Raw genomic sequence first — 17,999 nt, forward strand, 5'->3', positions numbered from 1 at the left:
TTGACACCACAACGAAAACTGAATTACAGCCCTGATGTTCTTTCCCAGGCTAGGTGGCTTGGTTTGGAATTTCTCTTTCCTATACTTACTCCTCTCTCACTCACTCCCCTTCCCCCACCACTCTCTCTCCTTCAAGATTTCATGTCAAGAAATAATTGCAAAGCAATCTGATTAAGCAAAATGTTTGATTTTAACTTTTGAGCTGTTTGCGTATTGTTGGAGGAAGGGAAAAGAGGGGACAGCTAGCAGAAAGGAAGAAGAAAAAAAAAAACCCAAAGGGAAGATAATTAAGTGGATCCATACGATTAAAGCAGCCTTGAAAATAAAGACAAATAATGTTCCAGCACAGATTTTACCAGACCATACTCTCCAATTAAAGTCAACATCAGACCGATTATGATACAGCATTAGCAGCCTTCCAAAGCAGTATGACCCATGAGATGCTATTAGTGTATTTTGAAAGAAGAAATACAAATTCAGTGGTTAAAAATATTCAACATTCATCTTCTTCAGGGGTTCTCAGACTTTTTCATTCCTTAACTTCCCTGAAGCCTCCCCAAATCCTCCAAGCTGTACATTACTAGAATGCTAAACTTAGGAGAGTGGGAGGGAATAAAAGAAGAGAAATTGAACATTGAAAAGGCTAACGAAGGAGAGGACACCTCAGTCACACAGTGCAGTCAATATAATCCAATCAATAGAATTGCACTACCAGTTGGCTATCCAGAGGTTTAGAGTTCCAGTTCCCACAATCTCCACTCAAACCTTCTCCTTCGAATCTCCTCCTTCATGACTTTGCTGGAGGTCTGAGATCAGAAGTTTTTTGGTTTTTGGTTTTTTATAGCATTTCTTAAGTGTTTAAGTTTGTGCCAGGCACTGTTCTAAGTGCTGAGGTAGATAGAATATAACCAGGTAGGAAACAGTCTTTGTACCACAGGGGGTTCACAGTCTAAATTTCTATTTTATAGACGAGATAGCTAATAATAATAGTAATTATAATTATGGTATTTGTTAAGCACTTACTATGTGCCAAGCATTGTTTTAAGCACAGGGGTAGATATTAGCCAGTCAGGTCCGACACAGTCCCTGTCCCACATGGGGTTCAAACTCTCATCCCCATTTCAAGGATGAGGTAACTGAGGCACAGAGAAGTGAAGTGACTTGCCCAAGGTCACACAGCAGACATGTGGCAGAGCCGGGATTAGGACTCAGGTCTTTCTGATGCTCAGGCCCGGGATCTGTCCACTAAGTCATGCTGCTTCTCAAGGCTGAGAGATTTGCATGGGGAAAAAGACCATGTTCATGTCTTCTTCCTGGACCAGTGTTCCAGGTCATGCTTACCTAAAAAGAATTCCCACATGGCACCCAAGCTTTCGCTGTAAAAGCAGCTCACCTGTTTGGAACAAAACCCAAGCTCTCCATGTGTTCAGCCTGGTCTAAGTCTCGAGGGAAGCCATGGAGCACCCATCCATATGTAACGCAGTCCAATTTATTGAGACGATCTGACAGCAACTTTATCACAATGTCATCAGACACTGTCACAGAGAAAAGAAAAAACAACAACAAACATTATTGCTTAACCACTTTGGGATCCTTTGAAATCTCTTGGACCTGAGACGAGACCACCAAGTTGCATTGTATAATCCTCATCATGGTCTAAATCAAGGTTTGTAACTTTTGCAAATTGATTAATTTGCACTGGGGTGGATACACACTAGCCTGGTAGGAAACACTTCACATCTTATATGGGACTCACAGTCTTCATCTCTATTTTACAGATGAAGTAACTAAGGTACTGAGAAGATAAGTGACTTGCCTAAGGTCACACAGTAGATAGGTCAGGGAGCTGGGATTAGAAACCAGGTGCTCTGACTCCCAGGCCCATGTGCTTTTCACTATTTTCCACTTTATCATTTTACTACTAAGCCTATAAATATGGCACTATTTAGAGGTAGCATGTTACAGAAGAAATAAATGATACACTGAAACACCCTCTTATCTATCAGAAATATTATTTATTTTTAGAGTGGCTCAGTGGGAAGAGTCTGGGCTTCGGAGTCAGAGGTCATGGGTTCCACTCCTGGCTCTGCCACTTGTCAGCTGTGTGACTGTGGGCAAGTCACTTAACTTCTCTGTGCCTCAGTTACCTCATCTGAAAATGGGGATTAACTGTGAGCCTCATGTGGGACAACCTGATTATCCTGTATCTACCCCAGCGCTTAGAACAGTGCTCGGCATGTAGTAAGCGCTTAACAAATACCAACATTATTATTAGTAGCCCAGAGATTCTTAATTATTAGTGATGATGTTGGTGGACAATGATAATGGTGACTTTCTGTATTTTTAACTGAACAAAAAAAAGCCTTTGACCCATCTCAACCACCATTCAAATGGCACTAACACATTCAAGCTCCTGATGAATGAAGATGTGTTTCTGCTCTGGGGTATGATTCAAAGTCTGTAGAAACTAACAGTTTTCATGATCAGAAATCCTAAATCAATTCAAAAGTACAGGACTTAGGCCAAAAGTCACTCGTGTTCCAGAGCTAAATGCATTCATAAACTAACATACACCCAGAAGATGACTCTGGTGATGTGTTGGCAAGATTAAAAAAAAATGAATCCCTGAAGACCAAGACAGCCCAATTTAGCATCCTATTGTATCTATTCCATAGTCAATTGTAAAAACAACTTGAGACACAGCCCCGGGTCTTATTTGTTAGACCAGAGTTGAATTCTACAGGTACCTCACAAATGAGATTGTATAAAACCAGGTCTTTCCAGCCAATGTGCAACCACCTGCCCTCGGTGAGGGAGTGCTTAACTAACAGAACTGAGAAGCCGTATTTTTCTACAACCTGCTTTACCCAGTTGGGATTTTTAGTCTCTGGTTCTGAGGCCTCACTAGTGCTATTTCCAATCTCAATTGGCAATTTTCACCATTTTCCTGGTGTCCACCACAAGTTCTTTCTCTATTTAGAACTCAGTCTCAATACTTAATGAACTAACGAAAACAAGAGAAGACCACAGAAATTTAGAGAATTCAATATTACAGAAATCAAGAAAATTTATTTACAGATGACATGAAGGGGGACATGAAAGAAGCCCTTAAAAGTTGCTCATACACCTCGGAAAATAAAATTAGAATGACTGAATTTTTTTTTAGATGGTATTTATTAAGCACTTACTATGTGCTCACCGTCCCTTGGTCTCGCCTATCCCGCCGTCGACCCCTGGGCCACGTCCTCCCGCGGTCCCGGAACGCCCTCCCTCCTCCCCTCCGCCAAACTGATTCTCTTCCCCTCTTCAAAACCCTACTTAAAACTCACCTCCTCCAAGAGGCCTTCCCAGACTGAGCTCCTCTTCTCCCTCTACTCCCTCTACCACCCCTTCACCTCTCCGCAGCTTAACCCTCTTTTCCCCCCATTTCCCTCTGCTCCTCCCCCTCTCCCTTCCCATCCCCTCAGCACTGTACTCGTCCGCTCAACTGTATATATTTTCATTACCCTATTTATTTTGTTAATGAAATGTACATCGCCTCGATTCTATTTAGTTGCCATTGTTTTTACGAGATGTTCTTCCCCTCGACTCTATTTATTGCCATTGTTTTTGTCCGTCCGTCTCCCCCGATTAGACCGTAAGCCCGTCAAACGGCAGGGACCGTCTCTATCTGTTGCCGACTTGTTCATTCCAAGCGCTTAGTACAGTGCTCTGCACATAGTAAGCGCTCAATAAATACTATTGAATGAATGAATGAATGTGCCAGGCACTGTACTAAGTGCTGGGGTAGACACACACTAGCCTAGTTGGGCACTGTCCACATTCCACATGGGGTTCACAGTCTTAAACCTTATTTTACAGATGAACTAATTGAGATGCAGAGAAGTTAAGTGGTTTGCCTAAGATCACAAAGCAGACAGAGGAGTTGGATTAGAACCCAGGCCCTCTGACTCCCAGGCCTGTGCTCTTTCCACTAGGTTTGATTTTCAATGATTTGTTTTTGGTCACCTTTTACTTCTTCATAGAGAAGATGGATGTATGATACATAGTAATCAGTCCAAAAGTGTTTTTCTCTAAATTTTTTAATGGAGAATTATCAGGATAATATCTTTCAGGCCTAATTCATAATAATTGACCTTAGGTTCGGCATAAACATTCTCAGAATAGAGATTCACCAAACCCCGATGATCTGGAACTCATTATGGTCAGGGAACATGTCTGCTAATTCTATTGTATTGTATTCCTCCAAATGCTTAGTGTAATACTTCGCACATAGTAAGCATTCGATAAATACTATTGATAGATTGGTAAAAATCATGAACTGAATGTTACTCTAGTTATTTTGAATCAAAACCAATTAGTAAACATATCTTTATTACTTTTTGTGGAATTCTTCCTTGGTATTCTATGAGACTACTCATTTGGAATGGGCTTTACATTTTTGTTAACAGCATAATACCAGATTTCCTTGAAGTCAGTACCCTCACCTTCTTCAGCAGAGCCTTGTACAATTGCTGCCTCCATTTCTTCTTCTCCAATTCTCTCCTTGACCCCATCCAAACTAGCGTCCACCTTCTTTACTCCTTGGAAACTGCCCTCACAAGGATCACACATGATCTCCCTCTTGCCAAATCCAACAGACCGTACTCCATCCCAATTCTCCTCAATCTCTCAGCTGCCTTCAACACTGTGGACTAGCTCCTTTTCCTGGAAACACTAACCTTCGCTTCACTTACACTGTCCTTTCCTGGTTCTCCTCCTATATCTCTAGCTGCTCATTTTCAGTCTATTTCACGGGCTCCTCCTCTGTCCCTCACTCCCTAACTGCAGGAGTCCCTTGGGGCTCAGTTCCGGGTCCCCTTCTATGCTCCATCTACATCCACTCTCTTGAAGACTCATTTGCTCCTATGGCTTCAACTAACAGCTCTCTGTGGATGATTCCTAAATTGATTTCTCTCTAGTCTCGGGACATCTCTAATTGGATGTCCCACTGACACCTCAAACTAAAATGTCCAACATGCCATTGTTCCTAGACTAAACAAGCTGAGAAACTTTCACACCTTCTGTGGACTCTTGAGATGTCGCATAATGACAGTGGTCAATAGCCGTAGCAGACATATCAAATTCTAAATTATGTACAATTATCTATCAACATTTGGGAATCAAGTTTTTGGTGGGGACAGATGGTGTAGATTGGTCATAAACACCCTTAAGAGCAAATGTGTTCCTCTCAGAGTAGCTGGGTGTGAGCTTTCTGAAAAATGTTTCAGAAAATTCGGAAAATGTCTAACTGCCACAGAGAGATCTTTTTTGAACATTTGAACTAACTGATCACTCTGCTGCCTAGATCATTATTCTAAAAAACCTCTCAGTCCATGTTTCCCTACTCCTCAAGATCTTCTAGTGTTTGCTCATCCATCTTCACATCAAACAGAAACTCCATATCATCCTAATTAAAGCACTCAATTAGCTCTGCCCCTACCTTATTTCTCTGATGTCATACTACAGTCCAACTCATGCACTTGGCTCCTCAAATACCAACCTATTCACTGAGCCTTGATCTCATCTATCCAGCTTCTGATCCCTTACCAGTGACCTCTCTCTGGTCTGGACGTCTCTCTCTCTTCATAGCTGACCAGACCATTATTCTCCCCACCTACAAAGCCTTACTAAAATCACATCTTCTCCAAGAGGCCTTTCCTGACTAAGCTCTCATTTCCCCTACCCCTTTCTCCCTTCTGCTCTGCCTATGCACTTAGATCTCTACCCTTTAAGCTTTGATATTCACCCCTCCCTCAGTCCAGAGGATTTATGTCCATAACCAGAATCTATTTTAATGTCTATCTCCCCCTCTGGACTGTAAGCTCCTTGTTGGCAGGAAACCTGTTTACTAACTCTATTGTTTTGTACTCTCTCAAGCACTTAGCACTGTGCTCTGCATGCAATAAATGCTCTATAAATACCATTGATTGATTGACTGACTAAAAACTGGATCAAGCCTAGCAAGGCACTATGGTAACAGGAATATCATGCCAGCCTCCTTAAATGGTTCTTTCCCTTTCATAGAAGAGCAGTGTAGGTCTCTAAGAAAAATTGAACCCGGTTGTGTTCAATTTTCAGAGAAAACTACAAAGACAATAGTTGCTGTGTTTACCGTCCAGGCAACTCCCACAAAAATCACAATCAAATCCATTGGTGAAGGACTAAAAAGATTACTTCCTCCTCATTTCCTTTTATTACCAATTATTAATTGAAAGGAAAATTGCTTTCTAATAAGAGATTGGAATTTACCATGGGATAGACGTCTTCTGTCTCACTATCTCTCATGAGGCCTGAAATTATGATTATAAATGAGGAAGGTAGAGTCCGTACAGCTGCTGTCTCAGTGGACATGTAAATCCTAACAAGTTGGCCATTTACTCCAAACTACACATGCTGGAAAGTGATCCCGGGCCACTGGAGAACTACCCCAGTCTTAAAGATCCCCAGGAAAATTCACTCTTAAAAGACGCTTAAGACACGAGATGCACAAGTATTAAAGCTGGAGTCTCTGAGGCACTAGCCAGATTGTAGAAGAAATGCCAGTGCTATTTCTATTTAAGGTTTTTCTCATGCAACTTGAAGGATCACTCCTACAAAGTGAAACTCCTCTTGCTCTCATCTGGATCAAAGATGGGATGGGGTAGGAAACGTTGCTGGAGGCAATAGCAGATTCCTGAAGACCCCTGAACTTCTTGGTCAGGGGGGCTAAACTTTCCTAAGCAAGTTTCCCTGGTTAGTTCTCAGAGACAAACCTGGAGTGTGTAAAGCCCATGCGACGAGACCTACAGAGGACCTTAAGTTTTACTAAACTGCTGGAAATCCATCTTCTCTCCTGACTCAAATTATTCTGCCCCTCCTGCGCTTTTTTAAATTTTTTTTTTGAAGGCTATCTATTGACTCATTTTCCCACCCTACAACCTTACTAGCCAATTCAGCACAATTGCATTTTTTCGGTCTGTTGTGTTCTGCCGAAAGTTTAACGTCCCCTTGATAATACCATCCATTTAGCCTTTATCCTCTGCTAGGATAGATATTTTTCAGTTCGGTCTAAAGCCTTTCACCATTAATTCAGATGCCTCAGGCTTGATCTCAGGGCTTGACAGTTAACATCTTGCCCTGAGTACAATCTACTGCCAAGGGCTACCTCCCTGGATTGTCCTGTCAACCCTAAATTTAGCAAAGTACAAGATATGAATATCCTATTTTTTTTTTCCGTGAGTCCACACTAGATGATTTCACTTGCTTGCTCAAGATCTTCCGTGAAAGCCATCAGACCTCATGCTAACCTCCAGGCTGTTGAAACTACATTTCATTTATTCTCTAATGAGGTAGGCAAAGATTTAAAGAGCGAATGATTGCTCTATCATGACTGGAGCTGATGGCATCCTAAAATCCTGGCTCCCACTGAAAAACAACTGCATTTCAGGAGGCTTTCATTTTTGCTTCCTAAATCAGCTTCTCCTGGAACTGGTCACTGGAATGGGTCAGGAAACTGGTTTGTGGTTTTTTTTTTTAAGTGGGGAAAGATTATAGAAACTTCAGATGGAGCCAAAGAGGGCTGTCCATGCTTCCTTTGAGATAGTAGGAGTCTAGTTTTCACCTTTTACCCTCTAGATTGTAAGCTCCCTTTAACCTGTAAACTCACTGTGGGCAGGGAATGGTATCTATTATGTTGTTATAGTGTACTCTCCCAAGCCCTTAGTACAGTGCTCTGCACACAGTAAGCACTTAATAAATACAATTGATTGATTGAATGACATTTTATTTTACTCCTAGGCTCAGAGAGCCCTCTAGAGATCATCTAGACCATGCTTTTAAGCTTTAAAGAGCTGGGTTATTCCCTCAAGTCAATTAAAAACAAAACTATGTATACTGTTTGCATATTGCCCTCAAGAATCTCCAGTGGTTGCCCATCTATCTCTACATCAATAGAAACTCTTTCCATAGGTTTTAAAGAACTCCATCACCTTGCCCCCTCCTACATCACAATTCATTCATTCATTCAAGCGGGGAAGAGAGCTAGTTCGGCGGATGTGAGGAGGGAGGGCATTCCAGGCCAGAGGTAGGACGTGGCCCACATCTTACAGCTCTCCTACTACAACCTAGCCCTAACACTTTGCTTCTCTAATGTCAACCTTATTCACTGTTCCTCGATCTCATCTATCACCACCAACTCCTCACCCACGTCCTACCTCTGGCCTGGAACATCCACCCTCTTCATATCCAACAATTACTCTCCTCATCTTTAAAGCCTCACTGAAGGCACATTTCCTCCAAGTGGCCTTTCCTGACTAAGCTCCCGTTCCCTCTTTTCCCACTCCCTTCTGTGTCACCCTGATTTGCTCCCTTTATTCACCCTTCCCTCAGACCCTCAGCACTTACATACATATCAGTAATTTACTTATAATAATGTCTGTCTCCCCTTCTAGACTGTGAGCTTGTTGTGGGCAGGGAATTTGTCTCCCAAATCTGTTGTATTGTACTCTCCCCAATGCTTAGTACAGTGTTCTGCACACAGTAAGCCCTCAAAAATAGAATTGTTTGATCGAATATTGGGAATTTAGTATCTATGGCGAGGAAAATATGTTCATTTTTGTGAGAACCAGGCAACACCACGGAAAAAGAAGGAGTCTGAGAGAGCCACATATTCGGGACTTGGGATGCCTCAACCTGTCATTTTCACTTGGATAAAACGCATTTTGGATAAAATGCGTTTGTCATTATTTCCTCCCAGGATGCAAGGGTGGGGGGCTCCCTGTGAACATCCCAAAGGAACAAATTCTTCTCAGGAAATAATTGCAAGGAACCAAGATGTAAAATGTCCCAGTAGCCACAGGAGGAAGGGTTAGCTTAGAGAGGGCACTGGAATGACAAGAGAAAATAGGTCCCTTTACCTTTTCACATCTTGTTGCATTTAGATACTTTAAAAATGGAGTAGTGAGTGCTTTCAGGGTCATTTCCACCACCACGCCAGCCTTTCCTCCAGATCCCTATGGTAGGTCTTTTCAAGTGACATATGATGATGATGATGATAACAATAATATTAATTGTGGTATTTATTAAACGCTTATTTTGTGCCAGGCATTGTACTAAGTGCTGGGATGGATACAAGCAAATCGGGTTGGATACAGTCCTTATCCCACATGGGGTTCACAACCCCCATTTTACAGATAACTGAGGCACAGAGAAGTGAAGTGACTTGCCCAAGGTCACACAGCCGAAAAGTGGTGGAGCCGGGATTAGAACCCATGACTCCCAGGCCTGTGCTACGCTACCGCAATTCAATGACATTTAAGACACTATTATTTCTGGAAATCAGAACATCCGTTCGGGTTGACTATTTTTCGAGTGGCAAACCGCTTAACTTCTCTGTGCCTCAGTTACCTCATCTGTAAAATGGGGATGAAGACTGTGAGCCCCACGTGGGACAACCTGATGACCTTATATCTACCCCAGCGCTTAGAACAGTGCTCGGCACCTAGTAAGCGCTTAACGAATACCAACATTCTCATTACTTTCCTTACCTTTAAAACTGGAAGGCACAGCTGTTCTATAGGGCCCACACTTCTGAAGCAACTGGGCAGTGATCACTTTTAATCAGGATTTTTTTTTTTTTCCTGATTAGGCTGTTTGTTTGTTATTTATTGCCATCTGCTGGCCAAGCCTACAACCTGCATTTCAGGTTAGATTTTGTGCATTTGTGGAAAAAAAGAGGGCCCGGAACACCACAATCCCGAAGCAGGTACCGGGAAGAATTTTCAATCTTCTCTATTGGAGGCATTGGGAAAATCCTCTAAAGAAAATGCTTACTCGCTGGAGTGAACTCAAATCCTGACTACAGATAGAGCCTCTGCTCTAACAACACAGTGAAAAACTGCCTTGTAAGGAACTGTGGATTTGTTTACTGCCTACTTGTTTTGGATTTTTCGACTTGTAAATAGCACATGGCTTCTAATACATTTACAAATGAAAAGCACAACCAGCCACGTCCCACTGCATCTCTTGCTGGTTCCTTTAGGTGATTTTACTAGCACCATTCTTTAGACTGTGAGCCCCACTGATGGGTAGGGATCGTCTATCTGTTGCCAAATTGTACTTTCCAATCGCCTAGTACAGTGTTCTGCACACAGTAAACGCTCAATAAATACGATTGAATGAATAAATGAATATTAAACCACTTATCAAAGGATATGCACCGTCACCCTAAAGTCTGGGCAGGTTAAACCCAAGTCAACAGAAAGACCTCGCAGCATATCGTGGATAATAATTAGCCCCACAATACCTTCATTTACCTACCAGTAATCCTCTTTGACTAAGTGAAGAGACTTTCTGCTAATGGATATTTAGTTATTTACTTTACTATTAAGTTTCTATGTAGATTTGATGTTTGACACTGAACTTTCTAAAAATGCTTTTTCCGTTAGGGACAATCTGATGTCCTGTGCTTTTCGTCCCTCTGTAAATTATACATATTTTGGTCAGAAATGGATATCTAGCAATTTTCATTAAAAAAAAAAAGAATATCCCTATCCAACCACCCCTGTTAGCAGATTTTAGATTCTTCAAATTTTAGCAGAAATATGAGAAGAGAATAGATCGTAGCTGAATACCCAAGCAGCTGCTGCCAGGTGTACTAAAAGGGAATTCATGCAAGCAGGGAGGAAAGAACAAACATTTCATCCAGTGAAACACTGTCCCAAACCAAGAGATAAGAGTGGTGACCCCTACGGCAGACAGACTAGACAGGCAGGCAACAATGAGAGAGGGATCACTCTCTATGAGTAGAGGCTGCAGGGGGGCCAAAGGTTGTCTTCAAAGAGTGACAGGCCCTCTTCGCAGAAAATGCATTAGAGCAGCAAGGATCTTCAGCAGGTCTCTACGCTTAGTGTTTTCGCTACTTGTTTTGGATATAATTATGATCTTAAATGCTGGATAGAATATTACCGGGGATAGGGACATTCTTACGAGAGTGCATGTCTGTAGAGATAGAACGCAATGTGATGCGCAGTCAATCAGAAATGGCATCTATCAGGGTGTGTGCATTATTTCTCAACTGGGTATTTATCAAGATTATTATTCCTGCATTATCAGAGAACTGACTAAATCTCTACCTGGTTGCAATGGGGAATACTCTCCCAAGCACTTAGTAAAGAGCTCTGCATACAGTAAATGCTCAACAAAGACTCCTGATTGATTGGTATGCTGCCCACTCGAAAGGATGTTGCCTTTTCAGCCCTGCTTGCCACGTGCCAGGATTTCACTACTTCACACTTTTGAAAATGAAGGATAGTGGCATATCTTACCGTAACCGCTTTGGGTTTTTTTTGCTGACAGCTGTTATGACAAAGGTAAATGAAATTTATTTTTTTTAAGAAATGATTTGCAAAAATTTCTAAAAAATCATTCTGAAGAGGAACAACCTTTACCAGACCCCCAAAGCATACTGCATAAGAGAAGGGCTGAAGTCTATTTCTCTCATACCCCATATCGAGACCTGAATCCAGACGACTATCACCTGCTATAATGTGAATGCTCTCAGACACCTCCAGTGGAGGAGGGGGTCTCTGATACCTGCAGGGTTTTATATGGCAGGGATGGATTTACCTAGAGCCTTGAAGCCTGCCCTTGTATTTCAGGAGAGGAGCATAAGGACTTTGGTTTAATTTCCATTTCAAAATTATTATTTGGCATTTCAATGCTATAGGAAAACTCAATAATGTAAAACAAATTCCATACCAAATGATCATTGGCAGAGAGTCCCATGAGGACAAAATATCGGTCATTATTATGAGAGTCCCCTGCCGGTTTCATCCCTTGGACTCCTGTTTCCAGCAGGTACAGCATCCCCTCCAGCTCAGACATTAGGGAAGAACCTCCTGAGGAGAGAAGGAGCCACCTGAGAAGAGATAGCACCTAAGGAGAAGAGCCTCCCGAGGAGAGGACCCATCTTAATCAGGTCCAGAATCCATAATGCCCCACTGTTCATCCTTTGGGACTCTGCCTCATCTTTCAAGGGGGAACACTGAAAAGCAGCAAAAGGAGATGCTGGGCTTTTGTCTGATTTTATAAAAAATAAGGACAAAAATAAAGTTCCTTTTGATAAAAAAACATGCAATGGGGATTAAGATTGTGAACCCTGGGTGGGGACATGGGCTGTGCCTGAGTGGGGACATGGGCTGTGTCCAAACTTATTAACTTCTATCTATGCCAGTGCTTAGTACTGTGCCTGAAGCATAGTAAGTGCTTAGCAAACACCCTAAAAAATTCATACCACAAATTCATTGCCAAAGACAAAAGGTGTCCAATGCACCTTCATGACCCAGCTAATCACCAGAATTTCTATACTGCACATCAAATCAATAGTATTTACTGGGTGCTTATTGTGTGTACTCGCAGTAAAGCACTGGATTTTTTTTTTCAGTCAGTGGCATTTACTAAGCACACCTGAACCATTTTACATAATAAGAACTGTACTTCAAAACTGTCATACTTAACAGTACTCTGGTTTTAGGCCAATGCTCCTGATCCACCCCACAGGAACAGACTTGGTCCTGTGCATAGGTTTGGGATGAAAGTCCATGTTGGGAAGGCAAATGGATTCAGATTCTGAAGCACTAGTGAGCAAACCAAATCCAGGGCAAGGATTCTAGAGAGGACCTTGGAGGGCAAGTTGGGGAATGGCTAAATTCCACGTCTCTTTCCTCCGGCCTGGGCCCCAAACCTGTCCCAGAAAAGCACTTTGGATCTCCAGGGTCCACTGCCTGCCAAGGTCAATTTCATAGCTGAATAGGTTGGGATTTATTTTTCCTACATAGCCAGTCCGTAGCGAGCAAGGAGAGCGACAGAAGAGCTTCCAGAAACTTCAATCCCAGTAGGAGAAAACCACACACACACACACACACACACACACACATACACACCCACACATGATTTGTTTAACGGTTTTGGTGAAATGTATTAGAGTGGTTCAAGGATGGGGTGAGGAGAGAAAGGGAGGTGAAGAGATCAGGGATAAGGAGATCGTGGAATCAGGGGCTTTAATTTCTAACCCCGCTCCTCTCTTGGGGCTAGGTCTCCCCATCACACCAGTGGAACTAATTGTTTTTTTGGGAGTGCCTTGAGATCTTCAAGCAACAGCCACAAAATATAGGCAACACCCTCTACAAAAAGGGGTTTTTTATCAGTAGGGACCAAAATCATGTGTTTTAAGATAAAAAACAAAGAAGGTATGGATCATCTTAAAGCTTAATCCCATTGACGAACAAAGGGCCTCAGACATTTTCTCTAACGGAAATTCCAATACTTAAAAAGAACATTCACAACCATAGTGATGTTTATCTATGTTGACCACCAATTTTCTTTCTTGGAAAAAAATGGGGGGTGGGGTGAGGGGGGTGCTTATCTATTTTCCATAAAGAAATCTTTGTAGCAGCCCCAGTGGAAAAGTCAAAAGTTTGACTTGAAAAAAGGAGCTACTTCAAAAGCATTGTCAAGCAGAGGTGAGGGCTTCTTTAAGATGCATAAATTAAAGTGGGTGCCATAATCAATCTATAGGAAACTTTATATGGTGTGCTCTGTCCAGGGGCAGGTGAGGGGGCATGTATTTGCCAGTGGGATGTTAATAGAATATACATTTAATAAAAGAGCCAATTAATCTGTTTATTTCTTCCTGTTTGGACGGTGGGAGGATAAAATGAAAGAAAAATGTAGAGATTTTTCAATAATAAAAAGGGAGCTGCACTGCAGGGCCCCTAAAGCTTGTGAAAAATTAAACTCGACGGATTCAAACTGTCCTATTTCCACTTCAAAAGAGAAGAGGCACTGAGCTCTTCCCAACTTATCTTCAAACGCCCAGCACCCTAGAAAGTTTCTTTAAAAAAAATAAAGTCTCTAGTTCCCCCAAGCACTGTACCCGTTACTGTATCCACTGTCTCTCCCTCTTCTAATTATACCCTTGTGAGTCTATTAATCAACTTGTAAATTATTTAGAGAGTCATGCGCTGTCTTCGGCTAGTACAAACACACTGCATGCAAAGACTTGCTGAAAACGAACGGAGGTCCCCAAGGGGCTCTCTCCAAGGTTCAGACAGCTTGCCGCTCGCCGATACAGCGCGTTAAAAACAAGAAATAACACTCAGCTTACCTCCTCAGATAGAAAGATTTACTTCTCCTTTCAACTCTGCAACTCTTTGCAAGTTTTTAACAAAAGAGGAAAGCTGGTCTATTGTCAGATCTTTAGTTTGCATTTAGTGATGAGAATATTAATTCGCTGTCAGAAAGGAGGCACTTCGGCAAAGCTCTGATCACTATTGCCCTGGGATCTGGACTTGTCGAGGCCATATGAAAACCTTCGCAATCACTCGAATTTAAAATATTTTTAAAATGACTACATCTGTAGCATAATCTTGTTCCTAGAAATGGTAGAAATTAGGGAATCCCAGTCTTTTTCCCTCCGGGAATGCCAGGCCATTGGGGACTTCTTTAGGTGGAACTCTTTTATAAATAAAAAGGGGGGGTGGAATTTCCTTGTTCACATTCACTTCCAAAAGGTTAGGAATACTGGAGGGTTGTCTGTCTTCCCCATTCCCTCTCAATGTTCCCCTGAATCTTCATTTAAATGGAAAGGCCGTTGCACCAAGTAAATAGTAGCTTTCTGTTTTTTCAGTTTTTTCATCTGAAAGAATCGACCTAAGATAGAGTTTCTGAGGACTTTAGTATTTCCCATGATTGCACTGCTTTCCAAGAAAGGAGTGCCAGTGACTTCTGCACAGTCTTGCAAAGAAGTCAGTTTTGTGGGTGAATGAACTTGGTCATGATTCAATCCCCTCTCAGTCATGGGGCACCTAAATAGGATGCAGGAAGCCGTAGTGTAATTCTTGAACTTCTGGCAGGAAGAAGAATTATTCTGGCATTCTCCTGGTCTTACTATTCCAACAGGTTCTGAGTTTTCCTCTCATTTATAATGACAAACATCTCACATACCCAGAGCAAAGATTTTAAACCCAAAAGGATGAAATATGCCTTTGGCAATTTTTAATATCTTCCCCAGGTTGCTGTTTCTCTAGAGATAACCAAGCAAAGCGAGAGAATGAAAACAATTACGATAGCAGAGGTGGAAGACAACCTTCTTTCCGATGCGAGAGGATGAGGTTTGGCTAATTGGATTAGAACAGCCAAAAGCTGGGGTCAGGGCTCCATACCTTCTCCTGATATCTGCCCTACCCTGGCAGGCCTTGAAAACTCCCTAAGGAGAAGTTTGGTCACAGAAGAAAGGTGGTCAGAAAGGATTTCTACATTAAAAAAGGCTCCAATATGTGTTTCCCAGTGGAAATAGGAAAACTGAATCTCTCAGAGAATAAAGTTGACCCAGGTGTGAATAAGGCATGAAGAATTTATCGTCTGGTCTAAGAATGATAGAATTATGAATCTGTGAAGAACCTCAGCTGGCCTTGTCCTCTGCCTCTAGGCAGGAAATGCCTAAATGATAGACACATGCATATGTGTCCGAATTTTCGAAAGTCTTCAGGAATGGGATTCCATCCCAGGCCAAACTCCTTCAGGATCTTAGGAAAATCATGCTCTGCCAAACCAAAGTGGCTTACCAGCAGAGCAGAAGCTGGAACTCGGATCAAGGTTCTGTGACCTCCCAAACCTGGTGCTCTTGGAAAGTCCGAGGAAAGAGATAAAAAAAAAGACACTGCTAAAGAGCAAGGAGAACTGGGAAGTGGAAGTGCTATTCTCCACTCTCCAGAAGAACAAATCTTCTTCTGATGCCAACGTTACTAGCTGGGAATCTGTCAGTGTCAGGAGTCAAATTTTATATAACACGTGAAGAACTGAGAACTTATTTTCCAAGTGCCTGGAGTTTGTATTACTTCGCATTGTACCACTTTATGGCGACATGGATTTGCAGCAACTCAAACTGCATGATTTAAAGCTTAATCCCATTCTTCCCATGCAGGCCAAACTCCTATTGACTTTAATGGGAGGTTGCCTGCATAAAGAATAGGTGTTCAGGCCTGAGGGGAATAAATTTGCTATGCAATCTACAGCTAGAGTCAGAATGAGTTTAGGAGGTCAGACCTGTATATTTCCAAGCTCAAGAGAAAAGGAGACCTATACTCAGCAAAAAATAGGAACAGGCCAAAACACCTTGATCAGAGGCACTACAGCCCAGGTCCCCAGACTGGAAAAGTTAGACAAGGAGAAGGTAAAGAGCCCTGGGGTCCTTTAGCCTAGTAAATGTGAAAAGATGGGTCAACAGCACACTAATTAATTTTGTAGCTGATACTATATTGGGAGGTGTTGGCAGCACCTCTGAGGACAATGAATATTATAAAGGAGTCTAGGGAAGTCAGACCTTGAATAGAGGCTCTTGAGTTCCCACCAGGTGGAAAAAAAAAGAAAAAAAAGACATCCAGGACACAGACTGCACAAAACCAGGGTCAATTCTTGGGGCACAATCTTAATATGAATAATCACGTGCATTCAGAATCTATTTATACCCGGTGGGTGTCAAGTGATGTCCTATACAATCAGTTTTCAAATGACATGAGGGCTACCTTCCTAATGAACCCCAAGTTAAGGCAAACTCATGTTTGAGAAGGTGTGCCTTGACCATCGCTGGTTGGGTGGGCCTAACCCCTTCTCGCAACATCACATCATGCCCTAACTAGATACACACACTTCTGGAAGAACATTATTCTATAATAATAATAATGGTATTCGTTAAGTGCTTACTCTGTGCCAAGTAGTGTTCTAAGCGCTGGGTAGAAACAAGGTAATCAGGTTGTCCCACGTGGGGCTCACAGTCTTAATCCTCATTTTACAGATGAGCTGAGGCACAGAGAAGTGCAGTGACTTGCCCAAGGTCACACAGCAGACCGTGGAGCCGGGATTGGAACCCACGACCTCTGACTCCCAAACCCGTGTTCTTTCCACTAAGCCACGCTCCTTCTCTACCTTTTAACATTCTAACCTCTACCATTCTGTGACTGTCCGTATACTTCTCTGGCACAGAAGGCTTCCATCCAGGCACAGGATCTCGGTCTCCAAACCTCAGGACCAAGTCTCGTCCACAGCGCCTGATGTGGAGCTCCATCATTCTTCATCTCGATGAGTCTTTCGCTGGAGACCAAATAGGTGGCTTAAGATGAGACTGTACATTTTCTCCACCCAGCTGGGGCTTCAGAGGGCTGCAGCTTGTCACTTCTTCACTGGGGAAGGGAATGACCTGACAGTTCTATATGTGCCTGAAAATTCTCAGTGGCAGCTGGAAATATTCATTTCCACAATATGGCTGAGATGCTGGAAGAGATGGTTCGTCCCAACAAACACCGATGGTTGTCACCCGAAATGAAGCCATTAGTAATGTCTCCACACTTGGAGAGCTTTGTTGGGAAGCTGGGGGCAGGGGAAAGCATTCATTTGATTGTATTTATTGAACACTTACTGTGTGCAGAGCACTGTACTAAGCACTGTACTTGGGAGATGACAATACAGCACAGCCATCAATATCAATATAATTAGAGGGTAATTACATGGCAGTCTGGCACAGGCATTGGGAATCAGAAGGACCTGGGTTCTAATCCTGGCTCTGCCACTTGTCTGCTCTGTCACAACCTTGGGTAAGTCACTTCACTTCTCTGTGCCTCAGTTACCTCATCTGTCATATGGGGATTAAGACTGTGAGCCCCATGAGGGACAGGGACCGTGTCCAACCCGATTTGCTTGTATCGATCTCAGCGCTTAGTACAGTGTCTGGCGTACAGTTACTGCATAACACAAATTGTACATTCCAAGGGCTTAGGACAGTGCTCTGCACATAGTAAGAGCTCAATAAATACTATTGAATGAAATACCACTACTATTACTGTCATTATCTTAATAGTTGGTTTAAGAGGCTATCGGTGTTCCATCTGACCTTCTCTTCCAAACCAAATTCTGTGGAGAATTAT

General features: G+C 42.4%; 1 protein-coding gene across 1 annotated transcript in view; it reads right to left on the reverse strand.

Moving 5' to 3' along the window:
• The window catches only part of AK8 (adenylate kinase 8), a 139,003-nt gene that overhangs the window by 50,979 nt on the left and 70,025 nt on the right, over window positions 1-17,999 (reverse strand). Inside the window, exon 11 of the mRNA XM_029062243.2 lies at window positions 1,394-1,535. Within this exon, the coding sequence (XP_028918076.1) occupies window positions 1,394-1,535 (142 nt within the window). The remainder of the gene's footprint in view (window positions 1-1,393; window positions 1,536-17,999) is intronic.

Source organism: Ornithorhynchus anatinus, chromosome 4, assembly GCF_004115215.2.
Source record: "Ornithorhynchus anatinus isolate Pmale09 chromosome 4, mOrnAna1.pri.v4, whole genome shotgun sequence".
In the NCBI taxonomy this organism is placed as follows: Eukaryota; Metazoa; Chordata; class Mammalia; order Monotremata; family Ornithorhynchidae; genus Ornithorhynchus; species Ornithorhynchus anatinus.